A 16058-nucleotide genomic window follows, 5' to 3' on the forward strand; every position below is an offset into this window, starting at 1 on the left:
TTGGCGCTCGGCGGCGCAATTGAATCACGGGTGAGTCATTCCTTGCAGGGTCCCGGAGTTTCCTACGAGGGAGAAGGCGGGGCAGGGGTGTGGATTCGCCAGGGGCCGCCCACCGCGGCGGCCAGTGACCTGGGCGCGGGGCGGGGAGTCGGGAAAGAGCGGCGGGGGCGGGGAGCCCGGGGCGCGCGCCTCTTTATAGAGCACCCCTCACGAGCTGGGGCAGACTCAGTGTTCCCCGTACCCCCTTTGCTCCTTCTGTTCACCCCACAGCGCCTGCAGCCCAGCCTCTCCAGCCTCCGAGGCGCCTTGGAGTCCTCCCGACCTCGCAGCCCGCTGGTGGACATGGCGAGCCCTGCCTGGCTCCGGCTCCCGCGCCTAGAGACATTGTTTACACGGACGCTTCTGCTCGGCTGGGTCCTTGCCCAGGTGGCGGGTGGTACAGGTGAGTGGCTTCCATTCAAGGAAGCGGGAGGCGCGCCGCCCGCGGGAGAGAAGGGTCAGTCCTGGGAGCGCGCTGCCCGGGTTCCCGCGGCGCCGCAGGGTGCCTCCCACCCCGGCTCCCGCGGAGCTCCGCAGGGCTCACCTCGCCGGGTTTGAATGAACCCGTGCTGCGAGGCGCACGGGCGAGAGTTGCGAAATGGTTATGTGTCCCAGACCCGTTTCGCCTTACGTTAGAGATGCTTAGCTTGGTGTGTCCATTATTTGTATAAGCGGATTTTGGGATCCCGCTTTAATTTTGAGTAAAAAGCTTCCTAATGAGTTGCGACCTTGACTGTGTTGAGACGTGGTCCGTATCCGCACAGGTTGACATGCGAAGAATGATTTAAATATTATCTTTCAATGTGTGTTCATCTTCCCTTAATAAAGAGCACCCCTGGTCTTTCTTTTGTGGTCTTTGTTTTAAAATTGGATAGAAGCAATCCTGCTGTACAGTGTCGCTAAGATTGGATTATGCATGACAGTGTGCCTATCCCGTGCCTTTTGGGGCTGGGCAGAGATTTCCTCCTTTAGAGTATCAGCAGAGAAGACCTTAATAAAGCATCCTAATATAATACATCCAGCAGACCGGCCACCATGTCCATCTTGATCTCAGTGAAAGTTTCAGGATAGAAATGTTTTGGATAAAATGGAAAAGGTCAAGTTTGACTTTTTTCATTTGTATGCATTCCTAACTCTTACACATGTGGGATCTACCATTTTCCTAACTCACTGAAAATTCTTCCTAGCTATCCTTCTGTGGTGAGTTGACCCTGAGTTGTGCGTTTCTCCGTGGCTCCTGGGCTGTGCTTCCAAGTCAAGTCATGACAGGGCTTTCTGAATAATTCCAAATGAGGATTTCAAGATCCTTGCCTGTTTCCATAGAAAGGTGGATCTTGCCAAGAGGAAATTCTGGGTCTAGAGAAAATTTGAAAAGTGTTTTTTCTCCCCTCTTAATAATTCAAATGCAAAACTTTTGCAGTTGAAACAAAAATGTAAAGTTTATAGTGATGGGAGGCTGAGAAGATGTTTTATACTGTTAGCACAAAGTTATGGACTGAGAGGTACATGTAATAATAGCTCTTTCTCTGTTGTTTGAAGGCACTCCAGTTAGAGCATATAATTTAACTTGGAAATCAACTAATTTCAAGACAATTTTGGAGTGGGAACCCAAACCCGTCAATTATGTCTACACTGTTCAGATAAGGTAAGTTAGGTCCAAAAGAGAGAGAATTAAGATTTTTGATGTTTCTGCTCTGAATATAAATGCTGACTTTAGACTGGATGAGGTTATTTAGCAATGACAAAAAAGAGGGCATACATGATAATTTGCTGGCCAGTGTCGTGCTCTTTCAAGCCTCAACATTTCTGGACCTTAAACTTACATAATGTTTTCATTGTTTTTGGAAATGATGAGAAAATTCATAAGCAGAGTATAAACTGTAGAGAGGTGAACCATCCTGAGCAGGTGCTGATCCTGTGCTTTAATATCAGTGATAACTAATCTCATCTAAACATAGATGTCTTTTTGCTTTGCTGTCTAGACTAAGCTGCATCCAACTTGTTAGGGAAAAGGTGGGGAGGAATTCCAATTCCAATGTATACATTGCCCTTAAGCAGTGGTTGATTCATTAATCTTTGGACTCTGAATCGAAATTTGGTTGCATACATGATCTCAGAGGAAGCCAAATTCCTGACTCACTGAGCCACACAGAAATACTGCTAAAGGACTTCATTGTCTACACCTTCAGCTGTCTGGGGCTCATTGGCTCATTCAAGCCTCATCTCTAATTGACAGCTCTCCCCAGGAGCCAGTCTAAGCATATTTGATTTAAATGTCCAGGGTGTGCCACATGTTTTCCTTGATGGTTTTCACCATATCCGGGGCAAGCTTTTGCTAAAATGTCCTGGGAGGCTTGGTAGAGATTTTAAGAAATAGAGGACAGCTGCTATGGAAATTATTTTTAACACTAATTGTATAAAGAAACAAATGTATCACTGGCAAAAATTAAAAGTGTGTTACGGTTTTGTTATTTTGTGGACTTGTGTCAGACTTCTATAGCATTAAGATGCAGCTCCTAGGAACAGGGTGGGTCTTTTAGGTGGATATTTTTGTTTTTCAAAATGAACTCTATGACAACTATTGCCAAATCATTAGGGAAGATAATTTGCATTCATGCATGAATGCATGTATCTATGTGCTCCATACATAGAGAGAGCGAGCAATTTCATAACCCAAGATTATAGTCAAACTTGTCAAATCAGCTTCTACTAATTAAAAAAATAGTAATTAATTTCTTTGATAAGGACCTTAAGTAGACCTTAATAAACTCTTTTCTTCTGGATGACAAAAAATAGATTTTGGGAAGAATGCTAAATATACTTATGAAAATATACTTATGATTTACTTGAATTTGAAACATTAGCCTTAGTCAACTCTTAAGTTCTTGGACTTTTAAAAGCTGCCATTATTTAAATGAGCATGACTCTTGACCTGCCTACATCAGACCTCAGGTATGGGGAAGTTGGCCCTGCCAGCAGGTCTGTCTCCCCATGGTCTTGCTGCTGGAGGGCCTCTGAGTATTTCCATCAGCCACAGTCTGAGTTCTGAGTGCTTCTTTCATCTCCCCACGAGCAAACTGGATTCCTAGGCTGAGAAGATCACAGCAGTCATTGTCTAGATCAGGATTCTGTTACTCTGGAAGGTGAAGGATCTATGATGCCTGTGCTGGTGGGTGGGAGTGCCCTCTCGGGCCTGGAGTTCCAGTTTCCTGAGACCCTGGACTAGGGGCTCTTCCAGTCTTAAGTGTGGCCACAAAACTAGGAGGAAGAGGGAAGGCCTGGCCCAGCATATCTCCTTGGTGGGCTTCCCTTCCCTCCCATTTTCCTCCCTTTAGGAAGCATCTTATCTTTAGCCACCCTTCCATGCCCACTGCCCTCACCCAGAAGTCTGGCTCTATCAAAGGGCCACACTGTCCCCCTAAAGTCCCTATGCAGAGCTCCAGCTGCATTTTCCCCTTTGGAAGCAGGTTTCAGTGGTGGGTGGGAATTGTCACCAGCTCAGGCCTCTGCACCAGACCATCGCCTGTAATACTGATTCCGGGGATGTTCTGAATACTAAAACTGAGTTTAAAAACTTCCTGAAAACAACCTGCAACTCAGTGATGGCCTGTATTCTGTTGGAATTTGTATTAATTCAGGAGGGGCTTTGGTTATTTCCAAATCTGGGAATTGTGCAATACCTAGAGGAACCTCAAAGGCTCTTAAGGTGCTAATGCTGTTTATGGTATACAGAGGCCCCTTCTAGAGAATTGCTCCTTCATTACACATTGACAGGATTTCACTACTTACTGTAATATAGGCCTTTGTGCTAAATTTTGCCCAAGAGCATATGGTCCCTGCTTATGAGTTGGGAGCAACTAAACACCGCGTCTCTCAGACAGTATGTCGCTGCAGAGTTCAGCTAGCTGAATGGCTTGTTTGCCATAGCAATGGAGAGGAATCACCACATTCCCATGCACTCTTCCAAAGAGGATGAAAATTCACTTGGGTCATTCTGAAACAAATAGCCTATGTTTATTACAGAAATTTTTAAAAAATAAAAAACATTCCTATATCAACTTTAGTTTGTGAATTTTAGGATAAAAAAAAATGTGCTCACCCGAATTCTTTTAGATTGGTCATTTAATTCCAAGTTTTAAAGAATACACATTTATGGCTCTTATGCATGGATTTAGACAGTTGAATCCATATGCCCCTAATGATTTATTAATTCAACCTGTAAAGGTAGACCGTGCTATTCACAGAAACGTCCCCAAGCCCTGCAGCTTGGGAAGGAACACAAGAGCCAAGTACAAAGAGACGGTGCCATATTAAGTGCATGAGTGGCAGTATGGTGCCAGGGGACAAGGAAGGGAGAGATTGATGCTGAGCACAGTGTTCAATTTGGAGATTCCTGGAGGAAGGGGCTTAGGAGCTTGTCCTCAAATAATGGGTCAGACTCTGGCAGGATGAAGGGCAGAGCAGTGACTTATGTCCCTTCACCTGGGATGGGAATGTGTGGATCAGGATGCAGTGATTGTTAACCTGTGATGGTTTGGGTCCCTTAGGAGAATTTCATTTTTAGTAAAGTTCTTTAAATCATTTCCTATTCGATGGTATCTTACGAAAGAAAGATCTTTTAGCCTCGTAGTCTTAAGACTTTACTAAGTAGATACTAACTGTATTGTTATTCTGTAATTTTTGATAAGATGTGTTCACATCTTGTATTTACATCTAGCATATAGTATAATGAGACCAACAGACCCAACAGCTCTGCCACTCTTTAGCCATGTGACTTTGGAAAATTAGTGTCTTCCATCTTCCATGTTCCCATATGTTAAAAAAGAAAAAATCCAGTACTTTCTTGGAAGGAATAGATCAAATGAAGTAACATGTGTAAAAGGCCCAGTATAGTATTGGGCAAACAGCAGAGTCAATAAATGATTATATATATATATATATATTTATATTTTTAGACAGGACACGGTGCGGGGGATCTAACCCAGTGCCTCACGCATGGTAGTCAAGCCCTCTACCACTAAGCTACAATCCTGTCCCAATAAATGATTATTAACCACACAAATAATGATGATAATAGAATGATACAGAATATATTAATAGATGAATTATTACCACACAGACAATGTTCTACATAGAATGTAGAATATGATGTAATAACAGAATGTAACGTATAGAAAGTAGACTATAATGAAAAGTTGAGTGGAAAACTTGCAAAACTTTCTCCCAAGTAACTACAACAGAGCATGTCCACTATAAGAGATATTTAACAACATGGTTCAGAACACAGACTCAGGAGTCAAATAGCTGAGTGGTTCCAAGTGTAGGTGTGGTTCTGAACAAGTCATCCAGTCTCCCTCTCTCAGTTGCCTTCTCTGTAAAGTCAGCCACTCAAGGTGCTGCAGACACTCACAAGCCTCTGAGGGACAGGTTACGGATGCACTTGTCATTAGCACTGAACACCACAGCGAAAGCCAGCAGTCTTGTTGTATGCAGCTTGTTACATTCCATTTCTTTTTCTTCCTTCCTTCCTCTAGTGCTGGAACAGGGGATTGGAAGGGCAAATGCTTCTACACGACAGACACAGAATGTGACCTCACTGATGAGATTGTGCAGGATGTGCAGCAGACATATTCTGCAAGGGTCCTTTCCCTCCTGCCACGGGACTTAGATACCACTGGTTCTGCCAGGGACCCTGTCCTTCAAAATGCCCCAAAGTTTGTACCTTACCTGGAAAGTAAGTAGCTCAGTTTGTAATACCTTTATTCTTGTTCTGACTATCTAGATATCCTTCCCACTTGACCTAAGATACTAATAGAAGTCCAGCAAGATTTATCAGTGATTGCACAAACTCCTTAAATTGACCCCTAGGGGCCACTAGATAAAATATATATCCACAACCACACCTTTTTTTCTCAGAAACTGGCAGGTGCCACAGCCCTCCTCACTTACTCCAGATGTGGCAGGAGGTTCACAGAATGTGAATTTTGGAGTTGATAATAGTATCATCAAGTAACTTTCTCCACTGGTCTGCCCCCAGTCCCTACAAGCAACCAGCTGAACATATGTGGCCATGAGTGACTTTCAGCTTTCCCCACCATACATATCACACCCCATCTGTCCTATCATCAGACCAGAAATCCCAGTTTAGGAAATTCCCCAAATGGTCACTAATTCATGAAGAAACCACAGTTTCCCTTTGAGCCTGTGCTGACCTATTTCAATCATTTGAACTTGAGTCCCATGATGTGCCAGCTCTTGGCCTGTGTCATTGATCTTGCACTTACTAGAGGTGGCTCTCACCCTGCCTCCCTCATGCTGGTTTTGAAAATGTGGGATGCTTTCCTGTCTGTCTTCCTCTAGGAAGCCATCCCTGGGATCTAAGGAGGGAATGCAGAGAATTCCTGCCAAGTAGCAGAATCAAATATTTTTTATCACAACTATGGTTCTGAGCTAGGCATTTTAAATAAACATGTGTACCATATTAAGAAGAGTGAAATCAGCTTTTCTTTTAAAGCTTGCTGGTTAGAATGAAAGTGTATATTATTGATGTTTTCATATATACCCCTCTGGCTACTCTGTGATGGTGAAGGGTGCTCCAGGTAGGGATGGTGAGAAGGGTTAGAGAGACAATCAACCAGTCTTTTCCTTCTGTATCTACTTTGCCAGTCTCATTACCCCAGATGAATGTGGCCACCTTCCAGGGCCCCTATTGGCAAGACTCTGTCTCCAAACTCAGTGCCATAGCTGTGCATCTCTGTGGCACCGGGCTAAAGCATAGATAAAGCCAAGCCCCCTCCCATAACTACAGGATCATTGGTACTCACTATCCCTTAGTTGATGACATTTTCATAATTTCCTCCTATAGTTGTTGAGTCTTGGTGATCCAAGTCTTTGTGAGTACAAGATAGAAAATATTAGCCAGGTATGATGGCACATGCCTGTAATCCCAGCAGCTCAGGAGACTGAGATAGAAGGATTGGGAGTTCAAAACCAGCCTCAGCAACTTAGCAAGGCCCTAACCAACTTAGCAAGATCCTGTCTCTAAATAAAATATAAACAAAGCAGGCTGGAGGTGTGGCTCAGTGGTTGAGTGTCCTTGGGTTGGATCCCCATAACCAAAAAAAAAAAAAAAAACCAGAAAATATTTTTTGCATGCACACACACATACTTTGCCCTGTGACTTGCAGGAAATGGATGTTAAATGGGATGTGTTTTACTATTATTCAACTAAAGCACATGAGAAAAATGAGCCATTGCAAGGACCTAGAGGTTAAAACAGATTCCTTGACATACCAAGGACATTTCTGAGGCCTTCCCACAGTCCCCCCCCCAACTTTTTGTGCATAAACTGTGGGAACTTTCACAACTGCACACTCTTCAGTATGGTAGCCATGACCACTTAAAATATGGCTAATGCTGGAAGTATAAAACACACACTGAATTTTTAAAAATGTAAAATATTTCACAAGTTTTTGTGTCAACTACATCTTAAAATGATAATAGTGGAGGTATAGTGTGCTAACGTCTGTTACTAAAATTAACTTCACCTGTTTCATTTTACTTTTTCTAATGTGACTGACTATAAGGAAATTTAAAAATTCCTCTGAGGCGCCCTTTGTATTCCCTCGGGGCAGCACTGCCAGGGAATGTCTTAGCATTCAGCTCTGGGGCCACCAGGACGGCTGATGCCTGCGGAGTTGATTCTTGAGTGTTTTATACGAGACAATAGAGCTGTTAACTGTGACAGCTAGATGAGGTTTACTTTGTATAGACTTCTTTGGTCTCAACCAAGATCATTTTCTACATTTCAGCAAAACTTGGACAGCCAACAATTCAGAGTTTTGAACAAGTTGGGACAAAACTGAATGTGACAATACAAGATGCACGGACATTAGTCAGAAGGAATAACACATTCCTAAGCCTCCGGGATGTCTTTGGCAGGGACTTAAGTTATATACTTTCTTATTGGAAAGCTGGAAGCACAGGAAAGGTGAGAATTTTTCACTTGCTTTTATGTCTTGTTTTAAATTGTGGATCCTTGATTTTTATAGCCCACTTCTTCCCCAATTCAAACACAGCAGAACAGGAGTGGTTGAAAGGATAGTGGGTAAAGTAGAAGGGGAAGGGAAAACAGGTCTTGGTTCTACCTGTGATTCTGAGCTGATTTGTCACTTTAGGCAGAGCCACCTTGGAAACCCAGGACCCTCAGCCAAGGGACTGGACCAGATCTTCTCTAAGGGTTCTATCAGCTCTTACATGTCACATTTCTTCTTCTATTGAGGATCCCAGAAACAAAATTTACTTTACTTTTTTTTTAATTTTAACCTGGACCAGAGATCAAACCCAGGGCCTCACACATGCTAGGCAAGGACTACCCCTGAGCTACATCCCCAGCCTCCCAGTTTACTTTCTATTCAATAATTAAACCTTCCTTCTTTCTTTTCCTGTAGATAGTTTTCAAAGGGACTACATTGGATTGGATGCTTAAATTGGATCTTCTTAGTCTTGGAAAAGTCATCCTTAGTAGTTATCAGGGATTACTGGTTAGCCAAGTCACTTCTAATCCTTCCTATGTCAGCTCTGTCCACGTGGGCTTTGCTTAGAGCCCAGGTTTTTACTTCCACAGTGACTTAATAAAAGGGAAAGAATTCACTCTGAGCCTGGAGGAATTAAGAGCCCTTTCATCTTTTCACAGAAAGCAGCCAAAACAGACACTAATGAGTTTTTGATTGATGTGGATAAAGGAACAGACTACTGTTTCAGTGTTCAAGCTGTGATCCCATATCGAACTACTAACCAGAAGAGTCCAGAAAGCCTCATCGAGTGTACGAGCCAAGAGAAAAGTGTCTTCAAAGGTGAGTGGCCCAGCCTGTCATTTGTCCAGGAGGCTTGGATGCCCCCACCTCGGGGTCAGGATGGACTTCTTTTGTTGAACATTCAGAGAGAAACTACCTTCCCTATTTGAGGGTTTGTTTTAGGTTCTCTCAGGCTTTGGGACATTTAGAAGTGATTCTGTGTTGTTCCCTTGTATTAGCAAGTATTTTCCTGAGCATGTACCACATGCCAAACTCTGTGGAGCACTAGGTACATAGATTTTGTTTAGGATTTAGCATCAAGTCACAGATTTCTTTGGGCTCTTTTTTTTTTTTCCTGCTGACTTTTGGATCCTAGAGGAATGGTTTCTGGACCAACTATAGCAATACCTGGTAGACTTTCTGAGTACCAGGTTGGGCCACATAGTAGGGACCACACTATGTCTGTGTGCACGTGCACTCACAGCTGGGGCCCAGACATGTGGCTCTGGGAGATATGACAGGTGCCTGAGGCGGAAAGCCTATGAGTCTCTCTCTAGGCTTCCCAAGGGAAATGCTCTGAGTATTTTCAGGGACCCAAATGTCAGAGGACACTTATGGTGATCTAGTTCCTTGGTAATATAAGGTTTTAAATTGTAAAAACCACTTTTGAGTGAAGTTTTCTTTCCTGTTTTTGCTGTTGACAAGAGAAGGCACCTTCCCTTTGGTACCAAACCCCTCTGGGCCATCCTACCCACAGCCTGCTCTAATTCTATCACCTCTGCCTTTGTGCACAGCCACGTCTCTGCTACCCTGTCTCTTCTGTCTGCTGAAATGTGCCCCCTGGGAGGTGTTTCAAAGGCCACCTACATCACCCAGTTGCCTCTCCTCTTCACCTGCAGGCTGGTAGCACTTCAGTCTCCCTCTTCTGTGAGACTGAATCATCTACAGGAATCAATGCCACCAAACTCAGCTTCATTTTTAGCTACTTGTTTCCAACAGCTGTTCTTACTTCCAACTATGTGTATCTTTTCTAGACTGTGAACATTATTAAGTGGTCCATTTAACACTTTTAACCTCAAAAACATGTAGACTTGACAAATTCTTTGCTAATCTTAGTGAGGTGCAAAAAAAAAAAAAAAGGATTGATGTAACTTGGGGTCATGCTCTCAGTTCTCCCACTGGTAAATGGATTCAAGCTCTCCAAACTGATGTGGTTCTTTTTATTTTTCAGAAATGTTCTTCATCGTGGGAGCAGTGGTGTTCGTGGTCATCATCATCATCATCATCCTGTCTCTATCACTGTATAAGTGCAGAAAGGCCAGAGGAGGGCAGAATGGGAAGGAGCACTCGCCACTAAATGTTGCATAGAGAAGGCTCGCTGGAATGCTGACTGAGGTACCTGCTACACTGCACTGTGACCAAGAACATTTAAGACAATAGAAGATACAGAAACACAAATGAGTACTTTGGAGCACAAAGGCCGCTGGATCCCAAAACCTTAGCATTCTGGTTTTGACATCAGCATTAGTCACTTTGGAATGTAATGAACGGTACAACCAATTCCAAGTCGTTTTTATTTTAACACTATGGCACCTTTTGCACATATCATGCTTTAGATTGTATATTCTACACTAAAGAAGAAACTAGCTCATCCAAGCAGAAACAAATGAACAGATGCCTTAAAATATCCCGGGTGAATTTGTAGAGAGCTTTTTGAGAGGCTGACTATAAATGCTATAGGAAAGTAAGATGGAAATTGGGTGGGCTTTTCTAACATACATCTGTCCTTTTGTAATATGGTGTTTAGGTTCTTTTTCTTTTTTGTTTTCTTTGGTTGGAGTACTTTGGGAAGTTGAAAGCAATTGGCAAACTTATTTTAATATGTTAAATGCAGGAGACTTCTGTGTTGGACACTTTCCTAATATGCATTACAGTTTAGCACTTTAACTGACTACGTGGTGTCAATTAGACATTTGACAGCTAACTATATTTTTATAAGACTACTATACAAAGAAACTACATAGAGTTTATGATTTAAGGTACTTAAAACTTCTGTGGTTAACACTGTATATATTTATAACTTTTTTTAAAAAAGGTTTTGTATATGGGGATTTTCTATTTATATAGGTTCTATTTGTATATATTGAGTTAATTTATTTAATGTACTTTTATAGAAATAAAGGTGATTGGAAATTGAGACTATTGTGTTTATTATATCTTCCATTTATTATTTACAATGTGGTATTTGCATTAGTCAGCCCTGTTACAATAAGAAAATTACCCTAAAAAATCTCAGTGGCTTTTAACAACATACCTTTATTTTTCACTTGTACTATATTTTGGTAACTGTAGGTTGGCTATAGGTTCCCATAGTGTCTCTTTATTGCAGGACTCAAAACAAAGGAGAAGTCTATTTGGATCAGGGAAAAGGTAAAAAACAAAAAAGTGGTAGAGACAGGCAGCCCCATCTTCAAGATTTCAATCACCTCTTAAAACTTATACTCTGCACTGGCTGTGTCACTTGTCTTCATATGCCCACGCTCTGCCTCCTGAGAGGCACCACAAGCTAATGACAATGGATAGGATATAGCTCTAAAAGGAAAGAAGAAAATGATGCGGCCTAGAGCAGACTTTAGAGAGATTCCTTCTCATGGGCATTAGTTGGAGTTGTGGATGATGATTAAAGAGGAGAAAAAATTATTTGGATCATTGTGTTAAAAGAAAAGTAGGTAAGCCGGGCACAGTGGCACACACCTGTGATCCTGAACTGGCTTGAAGGATGGCAAGTTCAAAGCCAGCCTCAGCAATGGCAAGCCATTAAACAACTCAGTGAGACCCTGTTTCAAAATAAAATACAAAATAGGGTTGGGGATATGGCTCAGTGGTTGAGTGCCCCCGAGTTTAATCCCTGGTACCAAAAAAAAAAAAAAAAACTATTAAAAAAAGAAAATTAGGTAAAAGGAAACTAAAAAATAAGGAGAGAAGTGGAATGAGTTCTCTAGATTGAGCACTCTTGGCAGGCGGAGTGTCTGCCTGTGTACTGCTCCTTTAGGGAGGCTGCACATGCACAGCTGAGCAAGCTGGCTTTCTCTCTAGAATGTGAAACAGTGTGCTCCATTCACATGCAGCAGACTCATGTTATAGAAATAAGATTCTAATGAGATGAAAATAATGTTCTTGGCACCTACCTGAGTCACAAAACTGCTTTCGCTTCCTGCTGTGGAAAGCTGGCTGCTGTCATTTAGGAAAAATATCCAGATGGCACACCCACCTGTAAGTGGTCTCACAAAGACACAAAGAAAGTATTAAAATATGTGAAGACTCGGTTTGCTATCCAGCTGTCAGTAAATTTTAAATCCATGTTGTTCCTTTGCACCAAAGAATTCTAAGCCTGTCAATAGAACTAAGTATGAAATGTTGGATATAATATCATATCCAAAGGAAAAATAAGCAAAATGAAACGGATGTCCTCATAAAAATGGTAGCCTGAAAGGATGGGAAAAAGACATTTTGGGGGGGAGAAATTAAGGGAAACAGACCAGCAGTCCTTTTATTTAGTTAGTTTGGTTTGCTTACCATTATCAGTCGCTGCCTATGCTGAATGGTGCAGCATTTTGTTGCACTCTGAAAGCAGAGTGAACAAGAGAGAGGACCCAGGTATGGGTTCATGTCCTCAGAGGAGGGCACATGCACCATTATCTTGAGTTCCTGCTCACATGGGTCAGGACAAAGAACTCGGCGTACCCCACAATAGTACAGCAAGCTACAGGAGTGGGTGTCTAACTAACCAGGCACTTCCCTGCCAGGAATAATTATAGCATTATGCAATTCCCAGGCTTCATAATCTAAGGAATTTGAATTATCCCACTGTAGAAAGTTTTGGCAGGCTGAAAGCAGGTCTGGGTACTAATGAGGTGAGTATCTGGCTGTTCACAGGGAAGGAATTCATTATAAACCTGAATGAGGCTGAACCACGAGGCTCAGAGAGCTTCCACATTGCAAACATTAACCACTACTCCGGCTGCCACACCTCTCCTTTTAGCTGCTACTAAAACCAACAGTGCAATTAATTTGCACTGGAGCAGAAAACCATACTGCCCTCTGGTGAGCCAAAGTATACTTCATTACCTGGCCTGTAATATGCCTCATAAACCTAATTGTTAGTAAACATTCATGCTTTGAAGAGATAGTTTTCCATCTTAGATTACTGACTAAACTTGGCTTTTATATAAGAAACCAATATTCATGAAATCCATATTTTAGCTTAGTTATGGTTGAGAGCCTGTAACCTAAATAACTGTCGATTAAATAAACAATTATCTGTATCCATCAAATGATAAACTCATTCCCAAATACCCTCCTTACCTGTTCTAGGAAATGTCTATGTAACATTCCGTTCTTCCAAGCATTTCCCAAGAAGGTGCATTACAGTTACAAAGTGAATTTCATTCATTTATTCAGCTTTGGGTGGATATTAGTTCTTTCCCATAGCCCTTGCTTTTCCACCTGGGATCTGGGTGATTCTGGCTTTGTCAATCAGCACATTTCCTCTCTGTGGCTGCAGAAATGGGTTAGGCACACGACCTGACTATATCTAAGAAGACTGAGACTCAGAGCCTTTCTGGGAATGGAGGGACGCTCTCCTTTTTGATAAACACTGGGAAGAAACATGGGGCCCCCAGAGCTTAAGCAGTCATTTTGGGACCAGCTTTTAAAGGAGCTGACGTGTTGGAGAGTCTCACAGAGTGATGATAACAAGCCAAATCTTTGGTGACATCACCAAACTACTAGACAAAGCCCTTCCCACAGCCCCTACCCATGGACTTTTCACTGCACATATCTGATGAGTTGTTTAAGCAAGCTTGGGTGATGCTGTATAAGCACTGACCATGCCATATAAACACAAAGGAAGAAGGTGCCTGGAATGTAAACTTACAATGGAAAATAACATGCCATTTTCATGCCTTCTCAACTACTTAATGACTTTACTCCAAAAGCATTCCCCTTCCAGCATTCTAAGTTTCTCCCTTATTATCTGATCAGTATGTCAGAATACAGACATACTGTATTATTTCCTATCTTAAAGAAGCAGTCTTCCTTATCTAGAAATAATCTTCCTCCCATCTTTATATAAAAAAATGTATGAAGATTTGAATTTGATGTCAATATATCTTATATACAATCAGAGATAATGATAAACTGTGGTATATATGTGTATTAAGAATTGTAATGCAAAAAAGAGAGTGCATGTATAATGGCATAATTTGGCGTGAACATACTTTATATACAGAGTTACGAAAAATTGTGCTGTAAATGGGTAATAATGAGTGCAATACATTCTACTATTGTTATGTATGTAAAGAAGAAAGAAAGAAAGAAAGAAAGAAAGAAAGAAAGAAAGAAAGAAAGAAAGAAAGAAAGAAGCAGTCTTTCTTACTCTGTAAAAGCCCTAACCTAGATCTTCTTATTTCCTATATCTTCTTGGACACCGCCCTCTGCTTTCCAACTTCTAAATGGTGGATTCTCTTAGCACTTGATCCCACTCTTCATCAATGATCCCTCTCTGGGCAACACAGCCAAGCCCATGTTCTTTTATCCAGCTCTCTCACACTACACACCCATAACATCTATATACTATTGGCTCCCAAATGCACCCCACCCCCAACTTCCTTCCCAAACTCCAGAATTGCACTGTAGGTAGAACTTCATCCACAACATCTTTATTTGGTATCTAACAGGCATTGTCATCTCAGTATTTCCAAAGAGAAATTTTTAATTTCTCCTGATCCCAAAACCATTTATCTCCCTATCTTTCCCATTTTTTAAAAACATTTTTTAGTTGTAGTTGGACACGATACCTTTATTTTATTTATTTATTTTTATGTGGTCCTGAGGATAGAACCCAGTGCCTCGTACGTGCTAGGCAAGCGCTCCACCGCTGAGCCACAACCCCAGCCCCTATCTTTCCTATTTCACCAACAGCTGCACCCACAGCTCAGGCCAAGTTTTTTGGTGCCATCCCTGACACTGCTGCTTTCAATCCATCAATCAAGATGCTAGCTCCATTTTTAAAGTATGTCCCAATTCCAACAGTCAACTCCTCCTCTGCTCTCTCTGCTTCAAGTCACTTCTCTCTCCTACTAGATAAGGCAGTAGCCTCCTAGCTGGCCTCCCTGTTGACACAGTTCGTTCCTACAGTCCATTTTTCTCATACCAACCAGAGTAATCCTTTTAAAATATAAATTCTGTCTTTAAGGGAACTGCTCTCAACTTTCCAAGAGGGTTGGTTCTATTGATAGTGGAGGGAAGGTTATTATGTGGCAATCTGGCTAATCTGGAACCATGTTTTCCAGAATCTTCTTCTTAGTCATATTCTAGATTAGATCCCAAAAGGGATCTCTGCACAGAATTCAGACAGAAGTGATGCAGGAGCCATTACAAGGTTAGCATGGTTAGAAGAAGTAAGAGACAAATGCAGAGGTGTCTGCAGGTTCTACCCTGCCCTCCTCTCCCTTACTGTGACTGGTTTTTCTCTCTCACCCCTGCTGACCAATAGTGACTCCACACCTCCCACTATATACAATCTTCCATAGGCTTTCCTCCAGCTCTCCTTTGCCAGCATTCTCTCTTTTGGAGTCCAAGGGAATGACGACATTCTTCCATGGGGGTCTATAAAGGCCTCAAGGAAGAGGTGGATGGGAATCCATACTGATCCTTCTTTCTAAGATCTCCCCAATTTTTAGAATAGAGCATCCAATTTCTTGGTGGCTTCCCTTGTTGTGTGAAGATCAAAGGGCTGCTCAGCACAAGCTGGTCCATGCACCAAGAGCTTCCTGCTCAGCCCTGCCCCACCAGGGGACCTGCCCTCCCAGGCAACCACCCAGCCCTTCACTATTGAGCTGCTTACTCCCTGATCCAAAGCTATGGGTTTTTATGACTTCCCCCACACAAGGACGCCATAATAGTACAAATGGGTACACAGTCCATGTACACAGTAACCATAACATGCTTCATTTTCTAACACTTAATTTTTAATTTAGTCTCCCTTTCTACCAGACAGTAGAAACCATTCCCAGCAATTTGATGATTTCACCAGTAAAGATCCCTTTTCGTTGGAGTTGTGTCAACGTCCACAACCCCACTACTGCTGTTCTTGCCCTCTACCTCACTCCGTTTCCCCACCAACTTTTCCTTCTAATAAGGAAATCCTTGTGTCTAGGGATG

The 16058-nt window shown here is 42.2% G+C and overlaps 1 protein-coding gene across 1 annotated transcript; it reads left to right on the forward strand.

The window, feature by feature from the left end:
• Nucleotides 1-148: 148 nt before the first annotated feature.
• On the forward strand, nucleotides 149-11031 carry F3 (coagulation factor III, tissue factor). The gene is made up of 6 exons (XM_081308617.1): nucleotides 149-442; nucleotides 1579-1684; nucleotides 5574-5773; nucleotides 7851-8029; nucleotides 8735-8894; nucleotides 10066-11031. The coding sequence occupies exons 1-6, from the start codon at nucleotides 343-345 to the stop codon at nucleotides 10200-10202; spliced, it is 882 nt and encodes a 293-aa protein (XP_081164743.1). The 5' UTR covers nucleotides 149-342; the 3' UTR covers nucleotides 10203-11031.
• Nucleotides 11032-16058: the final 5027 nt, after the last annotated feature.

This window comes from Spermophilus citellus (genome assembly GCF_964194105.1).
Source record: "Spermophilus citellus genome assembly, chromosome: 9".
Classification (NCBI taxonomy): domain Eukaryota; kingdom Metazoa; phylum Chordata; class Mammalia; order Rodentia; family Sciuridae; genus Spermophilus; species Spermophilus citellus.

Coding starts and splice junctions, on each gene's coding strand:
- F3 (XM_081308617.1), top strand. CDS start 343: ATGGCGAGCCCTGCCTGGCTCCGGCTCCCGCGCCTAGAGACATTGTTT. Junction 443..1,578: donor CCAGGTGGCGGGTGGTACAG/GTGAGTGGCTTC, acceptor TGTTGTTTGAAG/GCACTCCAGTTAGAGCATAT. Junction 8,030..8,734: donor AAGCTGGAAGCACAGGAAAG/GTGAGAATTTTT, acceptor ATCTTTTCACAG/AAAGCAGCCAAAACAGACAC.